This window comes from Lynx rufus, unplaced genomic scaffold (genome assembly GCF_022079265.1).
Source record: "Lynx rufus isolate CCGP_SWC_20201006 ecotype Redwood Valley unplaced genomic scaffold, mLynRuf1.p SCAF_6, whole genome shotgun sequence".
In the NCBI taxonomy this organism is placed as follows: domain Eukaryota; kingdom Metazoa; phylum Chordata; class Mammalia; order Carnivora; family Felidae; genus Lynx; species Lynx rufus.
The window spans coordinates 134,991,036-135,014,130 of record NW_025814878.1 but is presented as its reverse complement, the minus strand read 5'-3'; the positions used below and the strand labels follow the sequence as shown (position 1 = coordinate 135,014,130).

The 23,095-nt window shown below is 44.2% G+C and overlaps 1 protein-coding gene across 3 annotated transcripts in view; it reads left to right on the top strand.

Moving 5' to 3' along the window:
- Positions 1-23,095, top strand: part of KIF13A (kinesin family member 13A) — a 209,641-nt gene that overhangs the window by 165,388 nt on the left and 21,158 nt on the right. For 2 of the 3 annotated variants that reach the window (XM_047101541.1, XM_047101544.1), the window contains exons 18-31: positions 426-588; positions 2,328-2,468; positions 3,356-3,505; positions 4,925-5,086; positions 5,807-5,980; positions 8,247-8,398; positions 8,927-9,059; positions 9,247-9,393; positions 13,764-13,802; positions 15,425-15,524; positions 17,602-17,728; positions 20,052-20,107; positions 21,857-21,981; positions 22,238-22,414. In XM_047101541.1, coding sequence (XP_046957497.1) covers positions 426-588; positions 2,328-2,468; positions 3,356-3,505; positions 4,925-5,086; positions 5,807-5,980; positions 8,247-8,398; positions 8,927-9,059; positions 9,247-9,393; positions 13,764-13,802; positions 15,425-15,524; positions 17,602-17,728; positions 20,052-20,107; positions 21,857-21,981; positions 22,238-22,414 — 1,846 coding nt within the window. The remainder of the gene's footprint in view (positions 1-425; positions 589-2,327; positions 2,469-3,355; positions 3,506-4,924; positions 5,087-5,806; positions 5,981-8,246; positions 8,399-8,926; positions 9,060-9,246; positions 9,394-13,763; positions 13,803-15,424; positions 15,525-17,601; positions 17,729-20,051; positions 20,108-21,856; positions 21,982-22,237; positions 22,415-23,095) is intronic. The other variant, XM_047101542.1, reaches the window with a different exon arrangement.

Genomic DNA, 23,095 nt, shown 5'->3' with positions numbered 1-23,095 from the left:
GATTCCTGCTAGCACAGAAGTCCCCCTTCTTGCCTTTTACCAACCGAAGAAATCATGTGAAACGCTTTCTCCTTATGGACTCCGGATTTCTGTCCCCTGCCCCATTCCCCTCCCCACCAGCCCCAGAAGCGCACAAAAAGTTGTAATCAGTTCTTTTCCCTAAAGGATTCCTTTATTGGTCTTTTGGCAACAGCATATTAAAATAGAAGTTTTCAGATGTTAGGGGATTTAAAACGTGGTTTTTAGTTAAGTCCTTCTACGTATTTGCTCCTCATCCGTCGTTACCAACAGGAAAAAAAAAATGGTTGAAAAATGTTGCCTGGAAGGAGTTGCCTACCACTTTCTAAGAATACGACTCACTTAGAAGTAGAATTGGTTTCCTTTTCTTTTCGGAGTTTCTCATTTCCTTTTCTGCTACCCCACAGGGATGAGCTCTTCCGCCAAAGCTTGGCAAAACTTCGCGAGCAGCTTGTGAAAGCCAATACCTTGGTGAGGGAGGCAAACTTCTTAGCTGAGGAAATGAGCAAGCTCACTGACTACCAGGTGACTCTGCAGATCCCCGCTGCAAACCTCAGTGCCAACAGAAAGGTAAGAGTGCTTCAAAAAAAAAAAAGAGAGAGAGAGTAAAATGTACAACAGTATGTACTATAAGACAGCAGACAAACCTGACACCCTAAAGAACATCTGTGAGGGGCGCCTGGGTGGCTCAGTCGGTTAAGCTTCCGACGTCGGCTCAGGTCACGATCTCGCGGTCTGTGAGTTCGAGCCCCGCGTCGGGCTCTGTGCTGACCGCTCAGAGCCTGGACCCTGCCTCAGATTCTGTGTCTCCCTCTCTCTCTGACCCTCCCCCGTTCATGCTCTGTCTCTCTCTGTCTCAAAAATAAATAAACGTTAAAAAAATTAAAAAAAAAATCTGTGAGGAGATGCTGATATGAGCCGGAGTATTTATTCTTTTTAAGACTTCCTATCTACTAATATAACATTGTATGTCAACTCTACTTCAACAGTGAAAATTTAAAAAAAAATTTCCTCTATAGACCCCCCCCCTCGAGTAAATATGCCCTTAGATGTGTTAAAACTAGAAATATATAGAAGTAATTCCTCTTTTCTCTGTCATGTAAATGCCCCCTTCTGGAATGGGGGGATAGGTGCCAATTTCAGAAAGGATTCTACAAGAAAGGAAGGCTTGTCGGGGTGTCTGGGTGGCTCAGTTGGTTGAGCGTCCAACTTCGGCTCAGGTTATGATCTCATAGCTTGTGAGTTCGAGCCCCGCGTCAGGCTCTGTGCTGACAGCTCGGGACCTGGAGCCTGCTTCAGATTCTGTATCTCCCTCTGTCTCTGCCCCTAACCCACTCGCATTCTGTCTCTGTCTCTCTCAAAAATAAATAAACATTAAAAAAATTTTTAAAGAAGAAAGGAAGGCTTGTATAATACCTTTTTTCTGTGCACAGAATGACTCTTTGCAGCCTTTGGGAGGTTTCCTGTCATTTCAACTCAAAGAATATTTCTTTTAAGGAGAAACTTCAAAAGACAATAATTTTGCATCCATTTATGTTTCCCCTGGCAAGCAAGCTAGAAACGAGTCAGGATTTCATTACTCTTTCTGCATTTTAGTACTTTGACCAAGCAGTTCTTTGAGAAATTTATGCTAAGTCCATAGTCATAGAAATATTCATAAAGAGGGGTGCCTGGGTGGCTCAGTCAGTTAAGCATCTGACTTCTGCTCAGGTCGTGATCTCACAGTTCATGAGTTTGAGCCACACATTAGGCTTGCTGCTATCAGAAAAGAACCTACTTCATATTTTCTGCCCCTCCCCCCTCTCAAAAATAAATAAACATTAAAAAAAATTCATAAAGATCATGTGCTTTTTATACAAGGATGCTTATCATAATGGCCTTTATAATAGCAAAAATTTAAAATAGTCATGATGTCGAACAATAGAATAATTGATCGAACCAGTATGCATCCATAAAATAGATTTCTATGTTTCCATTAAAAATTGTGTCTGTGAAGAATATTTAATAGCACAAGAAGGTGATCGTAAGATAAAAACTGTGGAGGGAGGATCGGGATAGGAAATTTAGTTTTGTTTGGTTCTGATTATGATAAAAAAAAAAAAACAAAAACATGCACGGGTATACCTATAGAAAATGGAAAATAAGCCAGAATATTCCCTCTGTGGTAGAATTTCATCTTCTTTCTGTATATGTTTTCTTCACACTTGCTGCTTTCTAATAATATATATTGCTGTAACAATCTAAGAAGTCATAACAAGACTTCATTTGGTTTCATTTGATTTGTTGTTTTTGTTTCCTTCATTCTGCAGAGAGGAGCAATCGTGAGTGAGCCAGCTATCCAAGTGCGGAGAAAAGGAAAGAGCACCCAAGTTTGGACCATCGAGAAGCTGGAGAATAAATTAATCGATATGAGAGACCTTTATCAAGAATGGAAGGAAAAAATTCCTGAGGTAAAAGAGACAAAATGGAAAGGAGATTGGGCCATGTTGAAAGCACAGAGTGTAGGTGATTTCACCATCAGAACGCACACATGCATGGCGGTGAATTTCTGTAGTCAAGCTTTGGACATCGATATTAGGAAAGTAATGTTGGGACACCTGCATGGCTCGGTCAGTTAAGCCTCCAACTCTTGGTCTCAGGATCATGAGTTTGAACCCTGTGTTGGGCTCCATGCCCAGCATGGAGCCTACTTTTAAAAACGGCAGGGCAGGGTGGGGGAAGTAAAGGAATGTAGAAGTGATCTTGAAAAAACTTCTAAGTTAGATGTTGGATCAGTCATAAAACATGTGATCCCCACACGGACAGAAACTAAATGAAGAGAACACATAACATGTTCTTATTTGGCTGCATTTTTGCTACATTCCAGGTGATACGAAATGGAACAAAGTAAGTCCGTGCTGTTTTGTCAGGGTTGTGACAAATGCACACGGATGGAGCCAGGTTGGATTTTTGTATTCATTAGCATATGTTCTGGCTCCCCTAGCTGTGATAATGGCTGGGGAGATTACGAAGAATAATTTTAGAAAGCCCAATCCATTTTTTGGATGCTAGTAATGGAAAAGACGACTCGGTGAAGGAAATGAGACAAAGCACAGGGAATGGAATGAAAAAGGCTATATGTGGGGTGTGATAGGGAAGACGAGGGTGTAATTGAGCAAGAGCCCCTCCCATATGCTACTTTTATTTATGTGACATGATTGTAATTTTTACTTCTTTTTAATTTCTCTGAATAAATGCTTTCTTCTTAAATCATTTTTAGGTGCTAGTTTTAAATGATATTATTCAAGTTGATATTTTGTTTCTTACTGGCTCCCCACCTGCCTACCCTACCCATCAGGCAAAGCGTCTCTATGGGAAACGAGGTGACCCTTTCTATGAAGCCCAAGAGAATCACAACCTAATTGGTGTGGCTAATGTGTTCTTGGAGTGTCTCTTCTATGATGTGAAACTTCAGTATGCAGTTCCTATCATCAGCCAGCAGGGGGAGGTAAGGACAAGCCAGCCTGGGAGGAAATTGACCGAAGTGGAAGGGAGTGTGTGTGTGTGTGTGTGTGTGTGTATCTGATTTAAGTGATGCTCTTGAGGCAGATCTAGGGTGAATAGTCAGGATCATACTCTTTCTTCTCTACTAATATCAATAGAAACGCTCAAGATTAAATCATGGTTTTAAAAGATATTCATACCCATTTTTTGAATTTATGGTTCACTAGTTTTTTTGATTTTTGTTTTAATCAAATTAGAAATCTTTTGGAAACCAGCTTCCACTCTGTTGCCATGTTCATCTCTCTTTTAATCTCTTACCTTTGTGATACATCCGAGTTCCTTCTCGGCCCCTATGTGGTCTTCACTGGATACAACTCAGGAGCAAGTTGTAAATAAATAAACTTAAAAAAATAAATAAAAATGTGTTGATTCTCAAAAAATATTGAAAAAAAGCTTGAGAACCCACCTTACCTTTGAACTGATTTCTCCCATTTCCCCTTTCTCCGTCTTCTAACGGATTCCTCCATATTGGTCTCACTTGTCCAACGCCATCAGCTAATTTCTCTCAGGTGCTTGGTGCCAGTGCCAGTTGCTGTGTGGAGGTTGGATCCATGCTACTTTTACTGTGGAGCCTCACGATTTAAGACGATGGCAGCACTGTCCCCTTCATGACTCCAGCCATTGCAGCCTTGACCTGTGTCATGAAACATAACTTGGGCTAGTTGTAGCACTCTGAGGGAGCAAATTCTTGTCCTTTAATTCAGTTCTGTGCCAACAAGTGTAAGAGAGGCACCACTAAACTAGCATCTCTCCAGAGAACCACCAGGATGTTGAAGAAATTGTAAGCCTTTGTGGTTCCTCCTGGGATAGGTCTCACTCCCCCTGCTCCAGTGTGAGTTACCCACCCATTGAAGAGAGCAGACGCTCCGTGAGCCTGGTGACCACGTCTTTTGGCTTATTGCGATAAATGCAGTGCTTAGTAGCACAGTTCGGGGCATGCAGCTGATTTCTGGGTGAAGTTGTCTCATAACAACCCCCACGTGTATCTCTACTACTCGTTTCGGTATTCCAACTGGGCAGGGATTAGATCAGATGAACGAATATACGAACATGGAAAATAGACGACTCCAGGTAGGATATGATAGCTGTCTTTACTCTGTTCCTGGGCTGCCTGTAAAGGATAAGAGTGAAGATGACTCCAGAAGGCAAGTGGCAGAGAAGCAAATTTGGCTCAGAGTCAGGCAGGGTGACTGCAGGGGGTGAGAGATGGACCAAACCGGCTGTGGAAGGGGTGAGTTGCCCATGGCAGTAGGGGCGGGGCCGCTCACCTGCTCACCCGGGAGGTGGCTGCGTGCTCTCTGTCCAAGGTCAGGTTCCCCGCTGGATGCCTATTAACCTGCAGGCGCTCTGGTTCCTGCCGCAGGTTGCAGGGCGCCTCCATGTGGAAGTCATGCGAATTACAGGGGCCGTCCCGGAGCGCGTGGTGGAGGACGACTCTTCTGAGAACTCCAGCGAAGGTGGGAGCCTCGAGGTCACGGACATCAGCGGGGAGACTGTTCACCGAGTCAAGAAGCTGACTTGCCGGGTGAGGGGACAATGAGATGGACGGGTGCAGAGGAATGACCTTGTTCATGCCAAACAGTTCTGTTTTTCATAGAGCATCGTAAATGTTAACCTTCCTAACCATAAATACAACAGTGGGCAGTACTTTCTCCAGAAGTATAGCACCCTTTCTGGTGACGCTTGATGAGATTTGAAAAGTCCATGTGTATTGGGGGCACCTGGGTGGCTCAGTCCGTTAAGCATCCGACTCTGGATTTCGGCTTAGGTCATGATCTCACGGTTGGTGGGATTGAGCCCCACGTTGGGCTCTACGCTGACAGCTCGGAGCCTGCTTGGGTTTCTCTCTCTCCCTCTCTGCCCCTCCCCCTCTCCCTCAAAATAAATAAACAAACTTAAGAACATTGAAAAATAAAAGTCCATGTGTATCTGGCATGCGGGGGGTATGTATTGTTCAGTGAATCCTGCTTTTCCAATAAAGGTTGCATCAAAAACTCAGTCACTAGGAAAATGTTGGAGGTGTGTGCCTTTGCCAGGTTTACACACGGTAGTTGTGGTACTCTGGTACGGATTTGTTGTAGGCGGAACCCTTGATGAAAGGATGCCAGATATTTTCAGATACCAAATGGATAACTGATTTATGTAGCTCTTAAATTTGAAGAGCTCTTACATTTGAAGCAATGCACAGTTTAATGTTTCTTTATGGGAGTTATATTGCCTTTTTTTTTTTTTTATATCTCTTCAGGTAAAAATTAAAGAGGCAACTGGGCTGCCCTTAAGCCTCTCAAATTTTGTCTTCTGTCAATACACATTCTGGGACCAGTGTGAATCCACAGTGGCTGCCCCAGTGGTGGACCCCGAGGTGCCTTCTCCCCAGTCCAGGGATGCCCAGTACACTGTGACGTTCTCTCACTGTAAGGTATGGGCACCATGAGGAAACGAGCTACACGGGAGGCAATGGACCTGGGTGCGGTTCAATACGTAGAAGTTTCCCTGTAAGAATGTTTAGTAAATGTAATATGTGTCTTGGACTTTTTAACCTCAAAATGTATTTCAGTACAAACTCCAATAATTTAAAAGTATTTAAAATAAAATCTGAAAGGCCTCTACCTGAAATCTTACACCCTATGCCCTACAACTTTTATATGTGTGTGGTCAATGTATGTTCACACAAAAACGGGCATAGATACACTCTTACCATCATGCACGCATAACTTCTTTAAAAAGTTTTTTACAAAAACTGTGGTCATATTATACATGTTGCAGAATTCACCTTTTAATTTAATTTTGTTTTGTTTTATTTTGTTTATTTTTTAAGTAGGCTTTACACCCAGCATGGAGCCCAGTGCAGGGCTTGATCTCACAACCCAGAGATCAAGACCTGAGCTGAGATTAAGAGTCAGATGCTTAACTAACTGAGCCACCCAGATGCCTCCCACTTCATTATTTTAATTTATGTGAACTTCTCAACATGCAAGTTGCTGTAGATATTTTAATTCTTTTGAATATGGAATAGCCTTTTGTTTTTGTTTTTGTTTTTTTAATGGCATAGTGTTTTAAGCATAGCATTTCCAATGTGGCATATGAGTTTTTAAAGAAAATGTAAATGGACAAGGTGAATTTTTGGTGACTGTTGGCTATTCCCATCTTGTGACCATCACCTACCCTTCCTGGCTTTCACATCAGACTGCCAACAGGTTGTTTTTGACAGACAGACTCTCTTCTGTGTAATTTTGTTTTTCCTTGCACAATCCTTAACAAATACTCCAAACCCCTTCCTTTGGAAATTGTGCATTTTCTTTCTGGTTCTATACCTATCAAATTTCACATAAGTAAAGACTGTCAGGTCTTTCTTTTTCTGAAAATAAATGGCCCACTTTTTTTTCCACCTGTATTCACCCAAGTCTGTTTCTGAAAACCCATATTAATTATTATTTTTTTTTTGTTATTTGTGTCTGAATACTCTTAAATATTCCCCATCTTTCTTTGGATCCACAAAGCTATTCATGTAGGAGTATGAAACCTGAATTTTAAGTACATTCTGGTTAACAACTGGTTTGAGAAACACTAGTCTCAGGGACCTTGGATTCACTGCGTGACCTTGGGGTTTTTTTCATAAATAAAATGTGTAGGTTGGGGTGCCTAAGTGGCTCAGTTGGTTGAGGGTCTGACTCTATTTCAGCCCAGGTGATGATCCTAGAGTCATGGGATCGAGCTGCAAGTTGGGTTCCACACTGAGCCTGGATCCTGCTTGGGATTCTTGCTGTCTCTCTCTCTCTCCTTCTGCCCCTCCCTCACTCACGCACACATGTATTCTCTCTCTCTCTCTGTCTCTCTCTCTCTCTGTCTCTCTGTCTCTCTGTTTCTTAAAAAAAAGAAAAAGAAAGAAAGGAAACCTATGTTTGAAAAAAAAATAAAATGTGTAGATTGTACTAATTGATCGTTAGTTTGTTTTCCTTCTAAAATTCTGGTTCTGTCTCCAAATAAACTAGATAAGAAGGTAAGTAGTAGAACATTAAGTCAGTATAGCACAGGTCTTTCTAGAAAGTAGAGCCACAGGGTTGTCTTCACCTGAGATTTCACTGAGTTGTTGCTGGAAAGAAGCATGGCTTGGTCCCTTGCCTGCCACAGCGTTCAGGGTGATCTACCTCTCAGCCCACTCGGCATTCATGCCCTCACGCTCCTCTGTCTGCGTTTTATGATGAGGAATCAGAGCAGGAGAGTTTGAGAGCAAGAGCACAGACCCATGAAAATAATCATACGAAATTTAATTCTGTTCTTAGTCTCCCACGCCATCGCAAGGAGCAATCAGATGTTCTTTTTTTATGATGTGCTGATTAGTCCAAGGCAGCAGGAGATCAAGTGGTCCTTCAGAACCCAGAATGAACCCGGTGTAAGGAAGCAAGGATTCACTTCTGCATCTCACAAGCTCTATGACATGGGACAGGTTGCTTTCTTCAGTGTCCGCATTGCCTAAAGAAAGAAATTGCATTAAATCACCTCTTCCTGCCCCTTCCAGAACTAATGTTCTGGTTCTTGAAAACCGCACAGGTGGTTTTAAGGTTGGGATCAGACTAACAACCTCCAAAGTGAATCTCTATGAGGCTAAAAGGCAAAATGGAAATTTCACCCAATTGCTTTATGCGTGATCCTTGTCACTCTTTCCTTGCTTCCGCTTATCCCAGGACTACGTGGTGACCGTGACAGAAGAGCTCCTGGAGTTCCTGTCAGATGGAGCCCTGGCCATTGAGGTGTGGGGCCACCGCTGTGCTGGGAACGGCAGCTCCATCTGGGAAGTCGACTCTCTTCATGCGAAGACAAGAACGTTGCATGACAGGTTTGTACTTGGCTGAGCTGGGTGCAGGGTCAAGGCTGGCACTAACACGGAGGCTAAGAGCAGGGGTCCCCAGGCCTGTGTCCTCCTTTGTGAAATGGGAACGATAAAAGGGACTAGCAGTCATTGAAGACATTCAATGTGGGGAAAGGCAAATCCTTTTGAGAAACAGGACTAAAACAGCTGCGTTCCTACCTGGGGAAATAAAACCAGCCTTGGGGGTGCCTGGGTGGCACAGCTGGTTAAGCATCCGCATCCTGATTTCAGCTCAAGTCATCTCACGGTTCATGAGTTCGAGCCCCGCGTCAGGAGCCTGCTTGGGATTCTCTCTCTCTGCTCCTCCCCTGCTCATGCTCTCTCTCTTTCTCAAAATAAATAAATAAAACTAAAAAGAAAAAAAGAAAATGTATATGACATACATAGCACAGTGCCCAGCCCATAGAAAGTGCTCAGTGGATGGTGACTCTTTTCCTGTTACTCACAACGTCCCTGGGCAGTGACACCGTTGTTCATGGGAATGTGATTTTGCAGGTGGAATGAGGTAACTCGAAGAGTAGAAATGTGGATTTCCATATTGGAATTGAACGAGCTAGGGGAATACGCGGCAGTGGAACTCCACCAGGCCAAAGATGTCAACACAGGGGGCATCTTTCAACTCAGACAGGTACCCGGCTTGTTTTTGTCTGTTTCATGTGTCCTTTCTCGTCCCACTCGTAACACACCGTTTCTGGGAGTTTTCTAATTATCTGCCTCTGTGTTTCCCGTTCCTCTTCCCTCCATCCCTCACCGTTCCCATCCCTGGTGCCCACTGCTGCGTCGCGCCCCTCCCATCCCACCCCCGACCTCTGCAGGGCCATTCCCGGAGGGTACAAGTCACAGTGAAACCGGTGCAGCATTCAGGGACACTGCCGCTCATGGTGGAAGCCATCTTGTCTGTGTCCATTGGCTGTGTCACTGCCCGGTCCACCAAGCTGCAGAGAGGGCTGGACAGTTACCAGGTAAGACAAGCCGAGCTGAAGCGGTATTTAACGAAGATCGGTTCATGAAGAACTAAGGCAGTCGGTGATGGAGACCTTTGAGGAATGTGACAGAACTCCTTGCCTTGACCTTATGTCTGCACCCTTCCCTTCACATTTGCGTCCTTTTTATAAGACTTAAAATACTGTATTGGTTTTGTGTTGATTAATAATAATTTTATTTATAAGCACACGTATGAATGCTCTCTTACTCATTTACTTTAGGTGGATTTTATATCTGGCCCCAGTTATGTTATGTCGGGTATTTGGCATGGCTACCTGGCCTGATCCACTTTTGTTACTAAAAAATCGCCCCCATACACAGGCATAATTAAACAGTTCTTTGAAAGCCGCCTTTTTTTTTTCTTTATTTAAATTAAAAGTTGTCCTCACGATCGTTTTTGTCCATTAAATCCCCCCTTACTAAATCTTCTGTTCTCTTTTTTAAAAATTAAAAGATAAGAGGGCCCCTGGCTGGCTTTGTTGGGGGAGCATGCAAGTCTTGATCTTTGATCGTGAGTTCGAGCCCCACCTTGGATATAGAGATTACTTCTAAAAATAAATTTAAGGGGCGCCTGGGTGGCTCAGTCAGTTAAGCCTCTGACTTTGGCTCAGGTCACGATCTCACAGTTCATGAGTTTGAGCCCCACATCGGGCCCTGTGCTGACAGCTCAGGGCCTGGAACCTGTTTCGGATTCTGTGTCTCCCTCTGTCTCTGCTCTTCCCCTGCTTGTACTCTGTCTCTCACTCTCTCTCTATCTCTCTCTCTCTCTCTCTCTCTCTCTCTCAAAAATAAACAAACATTAAAAAAAGATTTAAAAATAAATTTAAAAATAAATATCTATAAAAAGTAAAAGATGTGAACATCTAAGAATTGGTCTTCTTACTACCAATCACAGCTCTCATCACTCCTTGAGAACAAACTTTCAGATCAGGAAATTGCCCCCAGTGGCCTGAGAGAAGGCCTGTGCTTCACTCAGTCCGCAGTTTACAGGCGGGTATGAATTAGGAACTGGAAGAAGCCACCCGTGCAACTCTGGCTTCCTGTGAGCCACATGTGACTGGGAGCACTCCCTGTTGTAACAGAAGAAAACGTTTCTCTGTGGGGTCTGGGCAGAAGCCGCCCATCTGGAGAATGATCCACCTTTCATCTCAGCTTCCTTCATTTCCCTGGCTGGCATTCAGGCGGAGACTTCTCTGAAAGCTCAAAGGAACATTGGCAGGGTGCCTGGGTGGTTCAGTCGGTTAAGCGTCTGACTCTTGATTTCGGCTCAGGTGATGATCTTACTGTCCGTGAGTTTGAGCCCTATGTCGGATTCTGCACTGACAGTTCAGAGCCTGCTTCAGATCCTCTGGCCCTCTCTCTCTGCCCCTCCCCACTCACTCTCTGTCTCTCCCTCTCTCAAAAATAAATAAACATTAAAAAACCTCTTTATAGGGGCGCCCGGTGGCTCAGTCGGTTAAGCGTCCGACTTCGGCTCAGGTCATGATCTCACGTTCTGTGAGTTCGAGCCCTGCATCGGGCTCTGTGCTGACAGCTCAGAGCCTGGAGCCTGCTTCGGATTCTTTGTCTCCCTCTCTCTCTGACCCTCCCCCGTTCATGCTCTGTCTCTCTCTGTCTCAAAAATAAATAAACATTAAAAACAATTAAAAAAAACACCTCTTTATAAAAAAATAATATATAAAAGGAACATTGGTTTGGACGACTAGGCCTTAAGGCAAAGCTTTGTCAGACATCGCCTTCCCTTTCCCAAGCCAAAATTGCCCCTGATTGTCAGAGCCAGGGAGACTATGGAGGAAGGCATAAGGACAGTCTGCTGCTTGAGGGGAGGCTTCTCCCCCAGACTTTTCCTCATGTGTGGTGTAGGAAACTGGGTGTGGATTCTTGTCCCAGCTCAGTCCCTCCCTCAGGCCATCAAATTTGGGGGTGGGTACAGGGCCTGGTAGAAAGGTCACTGGCCTGGAGTGGGGGGATCTGGATTCTTAAGTCTAGCTTGGCCTTCTTGGTCACCTTGTTGAAGTAACACAAACCTCCAGTTCCTTTTTTGTCTTCTCCAGAATGATGAAGTAGACCTAATAATTCCCTGGGATCCCCATCTGTAGTAAAGGCTTAGTAGTAAAGGCTTAATAAATCTCTGATCTTAGATAAAACATTGAATCTGTGTCCTAAATCATGACCTATAAAATAGAGGGTCATCAGTTGACTGAAGGTTCCTATTTGAGAAACCTCATAAGCATTGATTATTTGCACTTTTAATACATCTCTAGTGGGGCTCCTGGGTGGCTCAGTCGGTTGAGCATCTGACTTCCCCTCAGGTCATGATCTCACAGTTTGTGAGTTTAAGTCCCACATCAGGCCCTGAGCTGACAGGGTGGAGCCTGCTTGGGATTCTCTCTCCCTCCTTCCCTCTCTCCTCCCCCCCCCCACCCTTTCTCTCTCAAAATAAATAAACTTTTTAAAAAATGATAAATTCAAGCTACATGTACTTTATTCATTAATGTGAAGAAGTAAGTCAAGAAAAATTACTTCGGGGGTGTCTGGCTGGCTCAGTCAGTAGAGCACATGACTCTTAATCTCGGAGTTGTGGGTTCGAGCCCCATATTGGGTGTAGAGATTACTTAAAAAATAAAATCTTTTTAAAAAAAGTAAAAAGACGGGGCCCCTGGGTGGCTCAGTTGGTTAAGCATCCGACTTCGGCTCAGGTCACGATCTCGCGGTTTATGAGTTCAAGCCCCATCAGGCTCTGTGCTGACAGCTCAGAGCCTGGAGCCTGTTTCAGATTCTGTGTCTTCCTCTCTCTCTGACCCTCCCCTGTTCATGCTCTGTCTCTCTCTGTCTCAAAAATAAATAAAACGTTAAAAAAAAAAAAGTAAAAAGAAAAATTACTTCAGTATTAGGCATGCATTTAATAAGTTAGTTATTCAAATGATAATGATGGGCACCAAACTAAAACAAGAGTGGATTTTTCAGTCTTTGCAGAGAATATGTTTAACTATATTTTTAAAGCATTTTCTTACAAATGTTCATTTATTTTTGAGAGAGAGAGTGTTAAGCAGGGGAGGGGCAGAGAAAGAGGGGGACAGAGGACCAGAAGCAGACTCTTGCTGACAGCAGCAAGCCCCATGTGAGGCTTGAACTCATGAAGAGCTCACAAACCGTGAGATCATGACCTGAGCTGAAGTGGGATGCTTAAATGACTGAGCCACCCAGGTGCCCCTAAAGCACTTTTTAAAATCAGCATATTTGGAAGTATACTTAGATATGAGAATAATGTAATTATATTTTTAAAGCTCTTGAACAAAAACACTTTGTCTTTTTAAGACTAGACCACTTCACTGCCTGTTCGAATATTAACCCTCCAATAGCCATAGAAAAACCAAAGAAGATTGTTATATGGCTCAGCATTCACTTTCAGTAGAATCTGCCTCCATACAGGCTATTCTCTACAAATGGAAGTTTCTTTATTCTTGTGTCTAAGGAAAACTGTCTCAACTAAGTCCTAATTTATTTTCAACATGGTGATTTTGTTTTGCCAAATGTTTTTGCCAAAATTGTTTATGCAGTTTACTGTAAACTATTGCCATGGGTTTAGGACAGTTCTGAATTTTAGGACAGTTCCGATTTTTCTGATTGGTGTGATGCTAATATATCCAGTAGTGGATGACAATGGTGTGATGCTAATATATCCAGTAGTGGATGACAATATTCAATATGGCGGGCTGTGCTCTTGTTGCAATAGTACAATGCAGAACTTTGTATGTGAATGGCCTTTAGGCTCCCAGTGGGCTTTCCCCTGTGATGATTTCCTCAGTGCATGTGGTGTGGTGCAGGGAAAAGGGCACTGAGCGGGGAAATTAGCAGCTTGGCTTCCAGTCCTGACTCTGCCACTATTTGGCAGATTTAACCTTGGGTTAAATCATTTCATCCCTCAGGACCCTGACTGCCTCATGGTTAAACTATGAGGTGAAGGAATAGTCTAGTTTTGCCATTTTGTCTTTCTAAGCCTGGTCCAGATCTCAAGTAGCCCACCCCACGATGTATATCCACCATTCACGTAACAGTAGAGTAAGGCCTGGCTCAATGATGTTGGTTCTTATTCCCATCTAAGAGAGTTCTTGTTTTTTAAATGACTGTTTTCTTTATTAAAAACAAACCAAACCAAACTCAAGTTCGTCATTCTAGATGAGTGAATTAAATCCACTAAACCTTTCTTGCAATTCATGTAAATGTTTTATTATGCTGGTGTTCTATGTGTTGTCCATTGTAATGCGTGTGCTACGCTTAAAGAATTATTTGTATGCTGTTTGAGAAACAAAATGCATGTCCTTTGTGTTTATTTTTTTCCTACCAGAGAGATGATGAGGATGGTGATGATATGGATAGTTATCAGGTATTACTGCTGCTGTCGATCTGTGGCATGGGGCACAGCTACTGCTAATTGCCGGCATCCGCCAAGCAGAGGGCAGGGAGGAGGAAGGAGGACCATCGAGCAAGACTATGGCAGTGTTTCACTCGCTTTGGATTTGCTTTAAGCATAATCAGGGATATAATACTCTCTCTATAGATTTCTCTGTCCGTTCAAAATGTATGACCAGAATACCGCATTGCCGCTATGCCATCTTGAATGAGCCTGTAAAGACTTTCTAAGCAAGCCCATCATTGCTGTATTAAATTAATGACTTTACAACTTGTACAATTATGCATTCATAATCTTTGAGTAGAGTCTTGTCTTTTCTCCTCACCTCCAAGAGAGTAGTATTGTTCTAATACGCCATTTTAGTTTAAAAGTCTCTTGCCAGATAGGAAATTGCAAAACATTTTCTGCACGTAGTTTAGTTTTATTTTGCCAGTTTTCCTCTTTTGTTAGGACCAAGCTTAATTATCCATAACTTAGAGAATTTAAATCTCAGCTTTTTCTTCTGGAATTTTAGCGGGGGAAGACTGTACCTCTGAACTTGTACCCAGTCAGCAGTGGCTGGTCTGCTGTCGTGGAACATGGCATGATAGTAACAGGCCAGGCAGCAAGTCAAGAATGAGGTTTTCTGGGTTTGGTCCCTAGTCTTTGTGGTGATTCTCCATAGTTTCCTGGTGAGCCTTTCTGTATGTAAACTGTGGGTACATTGCAGGTAAAGCCTCAGAGGTCCTCTGTGTCTGCTCTTACTGTCGTGTCTTAAAGATTAGACTGGAATTAAGCAAGTCAGAGAGCATTTTGAGTCGAATTGGTGGATTTCTTGACCTCAGAACTCTACTAAGAAAGAAAACAAACAAAAACAGACTTTGCGAGGAAATACCAGTATCCCCTTGGACCTCGGCGACGCTGTTAACTAACGTGCTGCTGCTGTCTGTGTGCTTCCTGCCACGTTGTTCACGGAGAAGTCCAACAGCTGCTTCTGGGGGTCCTTAAAGCATGGCTGATGCATGTTGGGTGTTTGCATGGGAGATTTTTGGTTAGCCTTATGGTAGTGGTCAGAGGTGAAATGTTGGCAGCAAGTTTGAAAGGTTCTCTGCTCATCCCTTCTTTGCATTTCAGAAACTATATGTCATGAGGCCATTGAACTATGAACTATGAGGATGTCTGGTTTTTTTGCATTTCCATTTGCTGTTACATGGTTTGGGCTCTGTTCATGGTGTCTCTGCTTGGAATCACACATCCTTCAAACAAGTAGCTCCAGTTTAAACACACATATAGACACACACACACACACACACACATACACACACACACACCATAGAAGAATCATCCCAACAGCTGGCGTAGCTTGAGCTTCTCTTGCTTTTAAGTATAATTATCCTTTCGGAAATCCAGGGGTTCTGATTTCTGAGTTAACGGGTTCCTCGATCAGCATGCTGTGTTTCTGAGACCCCTTTGCTTTCTTGCATATTAATCACACAGCAATGTTCAATGGCCTTTCCTAATGAAAACTTTCCTGATCGATGTAAACATCTTTGTTAAAAAAAAGAAATAGCCATCTGTGCACTCTACAGGAAGATGTTTTCCCTCCCTGATGTCAGGAAGAAGACTTAAACTCTGTGAGGGAAAGGTGGTCCGACGCACTCATCAAACGACGAGAATACTTAGATGAACAGATTAAAAAAGTCAGCAATAAAAAAGGTATGTGAGATTAAACTCTTTCCCGGGACTGGCTTTTTCACATCGAGACAGTGACAACAGGTTGTTTTCTCCTCTCAGCTGGACAGTGATATCGTAGTTTTTTGACCTTGTGACAATTATAGATGTTAGCGAATCATTTTGTATGGTATTGAATTTGAAAGTCATAAGCATTCACAAAACTCTAAGTGAACTGTGTGACACTAAATGTTAAACTCAAATTTTGTTTCGGGTCGCCTGGCAGGCTCAGTTAGTGGACTGTGCGACTCTTGATCTCAGGGTTTTGAGTTTGAGCCCGTCACTGGGTATAGATTACCAAATAAAATAATAATTGAGAAAAATAAACTCAAATTTTGTTTTGATGAATGCAAATGCGGTCAGTACCGACATCTCATTATGAGGTGTTCTGGGCTCAGACCCTGGGACTGATGGCAGCTAGAGGGTCACGTCTGAAACCACAGCCCTTGGCAGGTCAGCGCCCAGCTCCCCTTGGGTGGCAGCCGTGTGCTCAGCTGGTGCAGGTTGGCTTAAGCTGGTCCACCCAATGCTACCAGCTCCAGGGATTGTTTGCTTATACTGGCAACAGCCACTCGGACTCTAGCATAGAAGTATGTTCTTAAAACCCTTAGTCTCTCATCCTGACTTTATGATCCGTTCATTGTGGTTGGTTCTGTACCAAAGGACACATTATGAATGTTTATCCATTTCAGGTAGAGGTTAGCAAAAGCTCCCCCTCAATAAAAAATCTTGGCTAAACATTCTTTTTATTTTTAATATTTATTTATTTATTTATTCATTCATTCATTCATTTTTAATTTTTTTCGTGTTTTTTATTTATTTTTGAGAGACAGAGCATGAGCAGGGGAGGGGCAGAGAGAGAGAGGGAGACACAGAATCCGAAGCAGGCTCCAAGCTCTAAGGCCTCAGCACAGAGCCTGACGTTTGGCTCAAACCCACGAACTGTGAGATCATGACCTGAGCCAAAGTCTGACGTGTAAACAACTGAGCCACCCAGGTGCCCCTATTTTTGAGAGAGAGAGACATAGACAGAGAGACAGAGACAGAATGAGAGTGGGGGAGGGACAGAGGGAGACGGAGACACAGAAACCAAAGCAGAAGGCTCCAGGCTCCGAGCTGTCAGCACAGAGCCCGACGTGGGGCTCAAACTCCCAAACCGTGAGATCATGACCTGAGCCAAAGTGGAATGCTTAACTGACTGAGCTGCCCAGGCACCCCTTGGCTCAACATTCTTGGCATCAGTTTGTGTACGAGCTCGGCCTGCTAATGTCAACTCACTTTGACTACACCTTTGTAGCTGCAGAGTTGAATTATGAATCCAAGGACTTCAAAATATATTAAATAAAATCTCTTTCCTAACAAGCGTGAAGGACAATGAAGTTAGTTGTAGAAAGTGCATATGTTGGGGGTTTCAGTCATCTGTAAAGTAGTGTGTAGTTTTATGAGGCGGTGTCACACCCATCATTTCATTGGCTCCTTCCAAGAAGCGTGTGAAGTAGACATAACTTGTATTATCCCTTTTTGACTCATTAGGAAGCCCAGACTCTTCTGTGAACAACTTCCCCCAAGTACAGAACCAGGAAAAACAACCTGTATTCTCATCCCTGTCCCAAGGCTGTTTCTGCGTCCCTTCCTGATGGTCCATCAGGCGAGAGTCCTGGCCCCTGAGAGCTTGTCTGGGTGCTCAGGCCGGAGCTTCGAAGCCTCATGTCCTTTTTTGGAACATCATGGATGTTTAAGCCACTTGGGGAGTGTTACCGAATGAAAACCCATTTATTTTAAATTTGGAAATTGTCGGGGTGCCTGGGTGGCTTGAGCGTCCAACTTCAGCTCAGGTCATGATCTCACGGTTTGTGAGTTCGAGCCCTGCATTGGGCTCTGGGCTGACAGTGCTGAGCCTGCTTGGGATTCTCTCTCTCCCTTTCTGCCCCTCCCCTGCTCCCACACATGCTCACTCTCTGTCTCTCAAAAGTAAAACATGTTTTAAAATAAAAATAAATTTGGAAATTGTCTTTTCGCCCCCCCCCCCCCTCGGCGCCCATCCCCTCATTTTGTCCTGCAGAGAAGACAGAGGACGACGTGGAGCGGGAGGCCCGGCTTGTGGAGCAGTGGGTGGGACTGACGGAGGAAAGAAACGCCGTGCTGGTGCCTGCACCGGGCAGCGGGGTCCCTGGGGCGCCCGCTCACTGGTAAGTGCTGTCCGTTCCCCCCACGCAGGCCTGACATGATGGTGGCCGGCCGGCACCAGAGGCGTGCCAGTGCCTTTCCAGGGCTGTCACAGTAAATGCTAAGTGACGTGAGCTGCCCAGGGAGGGGCCACCCATCTCTGGTCCTGCCTTCCCTTCTCTCCTCCCCCACTGCAGCCAACTTCCTCTGCCGGGGAAGCCGGGGAGTGAGGATTAGCTGGCCCGCAACCAAATACCACATGTCTTAGTTTCTCCACATGAGCATTTTGGACACGGTTTCCTGATCTCCAGAAATTCTCTTAGTTGGACTTGAAAGAAGGGTGTTTCCAGGGTCTATTTGGAGAGGGGAGAAAATATATTTTCTTATTAGCCTTCAGTGCCTGCTCTGTTTGGTCCCTAACACGCAGTAACCAGCTCTCGAGCACTAAATAACAGTGATCAGTCAATTGATCACTCCATCCCAATGCTCATGAGAAACAGCATGGTATCCTAGGCTCTGCAGTCCAGTAGATCTGAATTTAGTTTCCAGCTGCAGCTCTTTAAGTGTTCAATTTCATTAACTTCTCTGAGGCTTTATTTCTAATCTATTAATGGACCTCCTTTTTTTTTTTTGGACTGTTGTAAGAATTAGAGTTAATATATTAAAAATACGTTGTCCATGGCGCCCATTTGTTAAATGGTAGCTCCTGCTGCTGCTTATTCTCATTCTCGTTCTTTTTACAAGAATATGTCCTAGCGGTTCCTGAGTGGCCTAGCTGGTTAAGTTTCCGACTTTGGCTCAGGTCATGATCTCACAGTTTGTGAGTTCAAACCCTGCATCAGGCTCTGTGTTGTCAGTACAGAGACCACTTCCGATCCTCTGTGCCCCCGAGTCGCTCTCTGCCCCTCCCCTACTCTCACTCTCTCTCAAAAATAAAAAAAATAAACATTAAAAAAAAGGAATGTGTCCTAGGCATTTAGGAGAAATTGGATTGCTTTTGAACAGAGAATATACACGCCCAGATCGTGTCTTTAGGGTAGGCGTAGAAACATCAGTGATGTTATTTGTGTCCATAATGACAGAGAGAAGTATAATGGATTCGATGGTATTATGAGACCAGAAAATCCAAATTTGCTGGCACATAATTTGTAACATGATGTTTCTCCCCACACAGCCCCCTGCTGTACTGGAATCCTGTAGGGCACACACACGGTCTATCTGCTGGCCACGTGTTAACAGATGGACGTCTCATTCCCAGTCTTGTTCTGCTTCCTGAGGCCTTGTCTAGACAGTCTTTCTCCTTACCTCAGTCACCTTCATTTGAGCCGTTTCCAAACTTCAGATCATCTCGACTGTACAGTGGGTCCTGACCCTGAGTATTCTGATTCTCAAGAGAAAAGATGGGCCCAGGACTTTTCATTTTAAGAGGCCCTCCCCACTAGGTGACTCGGATGCACCTGGGCCAGTTTTTGATAAAACGCTGACTGCTTTGGTCGTTTTTGTCTTTCATTGTCTTTTTAGCCTTTTTTTATATATCTTTAATTTTTTAAGTGTATTTATTTATTTTGAGAGGGACAGAGAAAGAGAGTGAGCAGGGGAGGGGCAGAGAGAGAGGGAGAGGGGGACAGAGGATCCGAAGCAGGCTCTACACTGACAGCAGAGAGCCCGATGCGGGACTCGAACTCATGAACGGCAAGATCATGACCTAAGCCAATGTTAGGTGCTTAACTGAACCAGCCAGGTGCCCCTCTTTTGGGCCTTTTATATGTCTCTCATTCTCGCCTCCTGTGAGTTTTTTTCAATGTTGTCTTTATTGTTTATTTCCTCTGGGTTCTGATCTTGCCCCCTATCTCCATTGTTTTTCTTTCTTTCTTTCTTTTTTTTAATGTTTATTTTTGAGAGAGAGAGAGTGCACACTTGAGGGAGACGCAAATCCAAAGCAGGCTCCAGGCTCTGAGCCATCAGCACAGAGCCCGACACGGGGCTCGAACTCATGGACCGTGAAATCATGACCTGAGCCAAAGTCAGACGCTTAACTGGCTGAGCTACCCAGGCGCCTTCCCCATCTCCATTCTTAACAGCATCCCTTCCCTTCTTTCCCATTACTAGAATTATTTCTAGAAAGGCTTCAAAGAATCTTTGTTTCACTGGTAGTTCTTTATGGAAGTCACATAATTCTCATGATTTGTGTTGACAGGGACATCAAGAAATGTGAAAATATTTCATTCATAGAATCTGTATCTCCACAGCAGTTCTCCTCCTCTTCCGTGCCTCTGTGGTGTTTGATTATCTAACAAGATGTAAAACATGTATTTTGTTATGATTAAATTTTGTTGTTGAATTTAGGATCCCACCACCTGGAATGGAAACCCACATCCCGGTTCTCTTCCTTGATTTGAATGGTAAGTAACCACCAGTGCTTTAGGTGTTCTTGTATTTAACTGAGATTTGTAATCTGTTCAGACCCACCTGATTGGGATCCTTGAATCACTTTTCTAATCACTCGTCTGTTGTGTCTAGGTGGCATTCTTAGTCCGACCAAATGCATGAAGTTTGACACACAGCATCACTGGTTATCCCACAGAGGAGTGCACAGTTTAAAAGAGAGTACCGAGAGGTTAAAAACTACACATGAAAACATTAAAACTGGGGCACCAAGTGGTTCAGTCAGTTAAGTGTCTGACTCTTGGTGCAGCTCAGGTCTTGATCTCAGGGTCTCAAGTTCAAGCCCCATGTTGGGCTCTACACTGGGCTCCGCACTGGGCATGAACCCTACTTCAAAAACAAACAAACAAACAAACAAAAACACACGTTAAAACAGTTATGGTTTAGAGACATTAATGGACATAGGAGTTACCTGAGAAGGTAATCACCCACAGAGATTCTGAATTTTGAAACTTTGCAGTGGCCTAGGAATCTGCATTTCTAACTAGTGCCATTTGCTCCCCACCCCCAATAGTATTGATATCAGAACATGATTACACTATAACCTTGCATTGAGGGTTGTTCTTTACTATGGCAATTAGACCAAACCTGTGTGAACCAAGAATGATGGTTCTTGTATTCAAGTATTCAAGTTCTTGTATTCAAGTATTTTAGCAGTAAAATCCATCTTCAGAATGCAATCTTAAATGGAACCCCTTTTGTAGAAGGTAAAAGCAGAGTTGCCAAGTGGGGAGGTAGGTAGGCTCAGGTAGGCTCTTTGACACGGCCCCTAGAATCTTAGAACACAGCCTGGAAACCTCTTTTTTGGAGGGAAGACCCAGGGAGGTTGGCTTTGGCTCTTCATATGAAGAGGTTTTTTGTTTTGTTTTATTTTGTTTTAAGTCTGGAAGTAAAATGCGTGCCTCATGAAGTGGTGAGTTCTCTGTTTTTGGGGGGATAAGAGCAAAGGTTGGATGATCACTTACAGAGATCTGTGAAGGCTGAATCCCACATGGCGTAGGGCTCTGGACGAAGGTGATCCTCGTAGTTCTCCCAAGTACTCAGAACTTTGAATCTTTTTTTTTTTTAAGTTTATTTATTTTGAGAGAGAGTGCAAGTGGGGAAGGGGGGAGAGAGAGAGAGAGAGAGAGAGAGAGAGAGAGAGAGAGAGAGAGAATGAATCCCAAGCAGCCTCCACGCCACCAGCACAGAACCCAAAGCAGGGCTCGAACTCATGAACCACGAGATCATGACCTGAACCAGAACCAAGAGTCGAACTCTTAACCAACTGAGCCAACCAGGCACCCCACAGAATTTTGATTCTAAATTGCTAATTTAGTTGTTCCAGTCTCTAATCGTGTGTAAGGTATGTAAGTAGGACACAAGCCTAACCCCAGGTTACACAAGGAATTGACATCAGAAAGCAAAGTTTCAGGTGTGTGTTTGTAGGGAAAATATTTGCTCCTAGGACTGCCTATGGGATATATTTGCCCATTTTATCAGAGACTCACAGGGTCCCTTTTTAGCTCTCCTAGTTGTCCCTGGAAAGGATACAAGCTATTGTGAGTTTTGGAGTCTCTGTTTCAACTGTGGGGTAAGGAAGGAAAGAAATGAAAGTGTGTTACTTGCAAACTTCATCAGTGGAAAACACATTTTAAAAATGTTGGCGCTTGCTTAAAAAATGACTTTTCCTTCCACTTCTGTTTCTGTGCCCTGGATTTGGTCAGCGGATGACCTCAGTGCCAACGAGCAGCTCGTGGGCCCCCACGCGTCTGGTGTGAACTCCATCCTGCCCAAGGAGCACGGCAGCCAGTTTTTCTACCTGCCCATCATAAAGCACAGCGACGAGGAGGTAATTGAGCCCTAAGGCTCTGTTCGTGGGCTTCCGGTTAGTGCACAGCCCAAGGGCCTCTCTTCCCATGAAGCTGCCGTGGTCTGCACTGGGGGAGAGGACCGGGGAACTTGGAAAAGTAGAATGTGTGTTGTCGCTCAGAAGAGGTGAGGAGGAACATGTATGACTCGGTGGGGCTGCGTTTATTTCTGTGCATGGTGTACATGTGCACCCCTGAGCCGTGTCTCTTTCCGCCTCCCCCTTCTCCCGTCCTTAGGTTTCAGCCACAGCCTCTTGGGACTCCTCAGTGCATGATTCCGTTCACCTGAATAGGGTCACGCCGCAGAATGAAAGGATTTACCTCATAGTGAAAACCACGGTGCAGCTCAGCCACCCAGCTGCTATGGAGTTAGTATTACGAAAACGGATTGCGGCCAATATTTACAACAAACAGGTAGTAATGGGGCCTGATTCTGCCGTTGCCTTCATGAGCTTGAAGTCCCTTCGTCCTGTCACAGGGTAGGGTTTTGTGGTGCCGATACAGTGGAAGTGCAAGTGCTTCCCACACTAGCCAAGTTACAGCCTGATTCTCGTTGACCCAACATAATGGGGCATAAAGAGAGCAGAGGTAAATGTCACCCAACAGAGGGCTCTCTGCCTTGGCCGACTTGAAACGCATCATCCTAGGAGGCAGTGGGGCGGTGACATTTCGCTGTTCGAAATAGGTTAAGTGACAAATCCCAGCAGGATAATGACAAAACAGGATGAGAAGCGGGCTGTAAATAAATCCCTGCTGCGTTCCCGGGTCTCATCTCAGAGGTGCTACAGGCCAAACTGAGCCTCTCCAGCCTTCTTCTGCCTGTGAGAGGAGGACACATTGATTCAGCCCTGTCGAGACCAATAGCAAGGCTGCCCATGGGGGAGAAGAGCAGCCCCCCAAATCCCTGGATGGGCTGCAGATTCTGTTATCTGATCCCCAAATGACAGCTGGACACTGTTGTCCTTCAGAGTCAGAGACAAGGATTTTTTTGATTTTATTTTTCTGAGCATTGTATGCGCATCAAAAATGTAGGCCTTGATAATGTTTCTGCAATCTGTAAAAGGCTGAATAACATATATAGTATTTCATATTGCT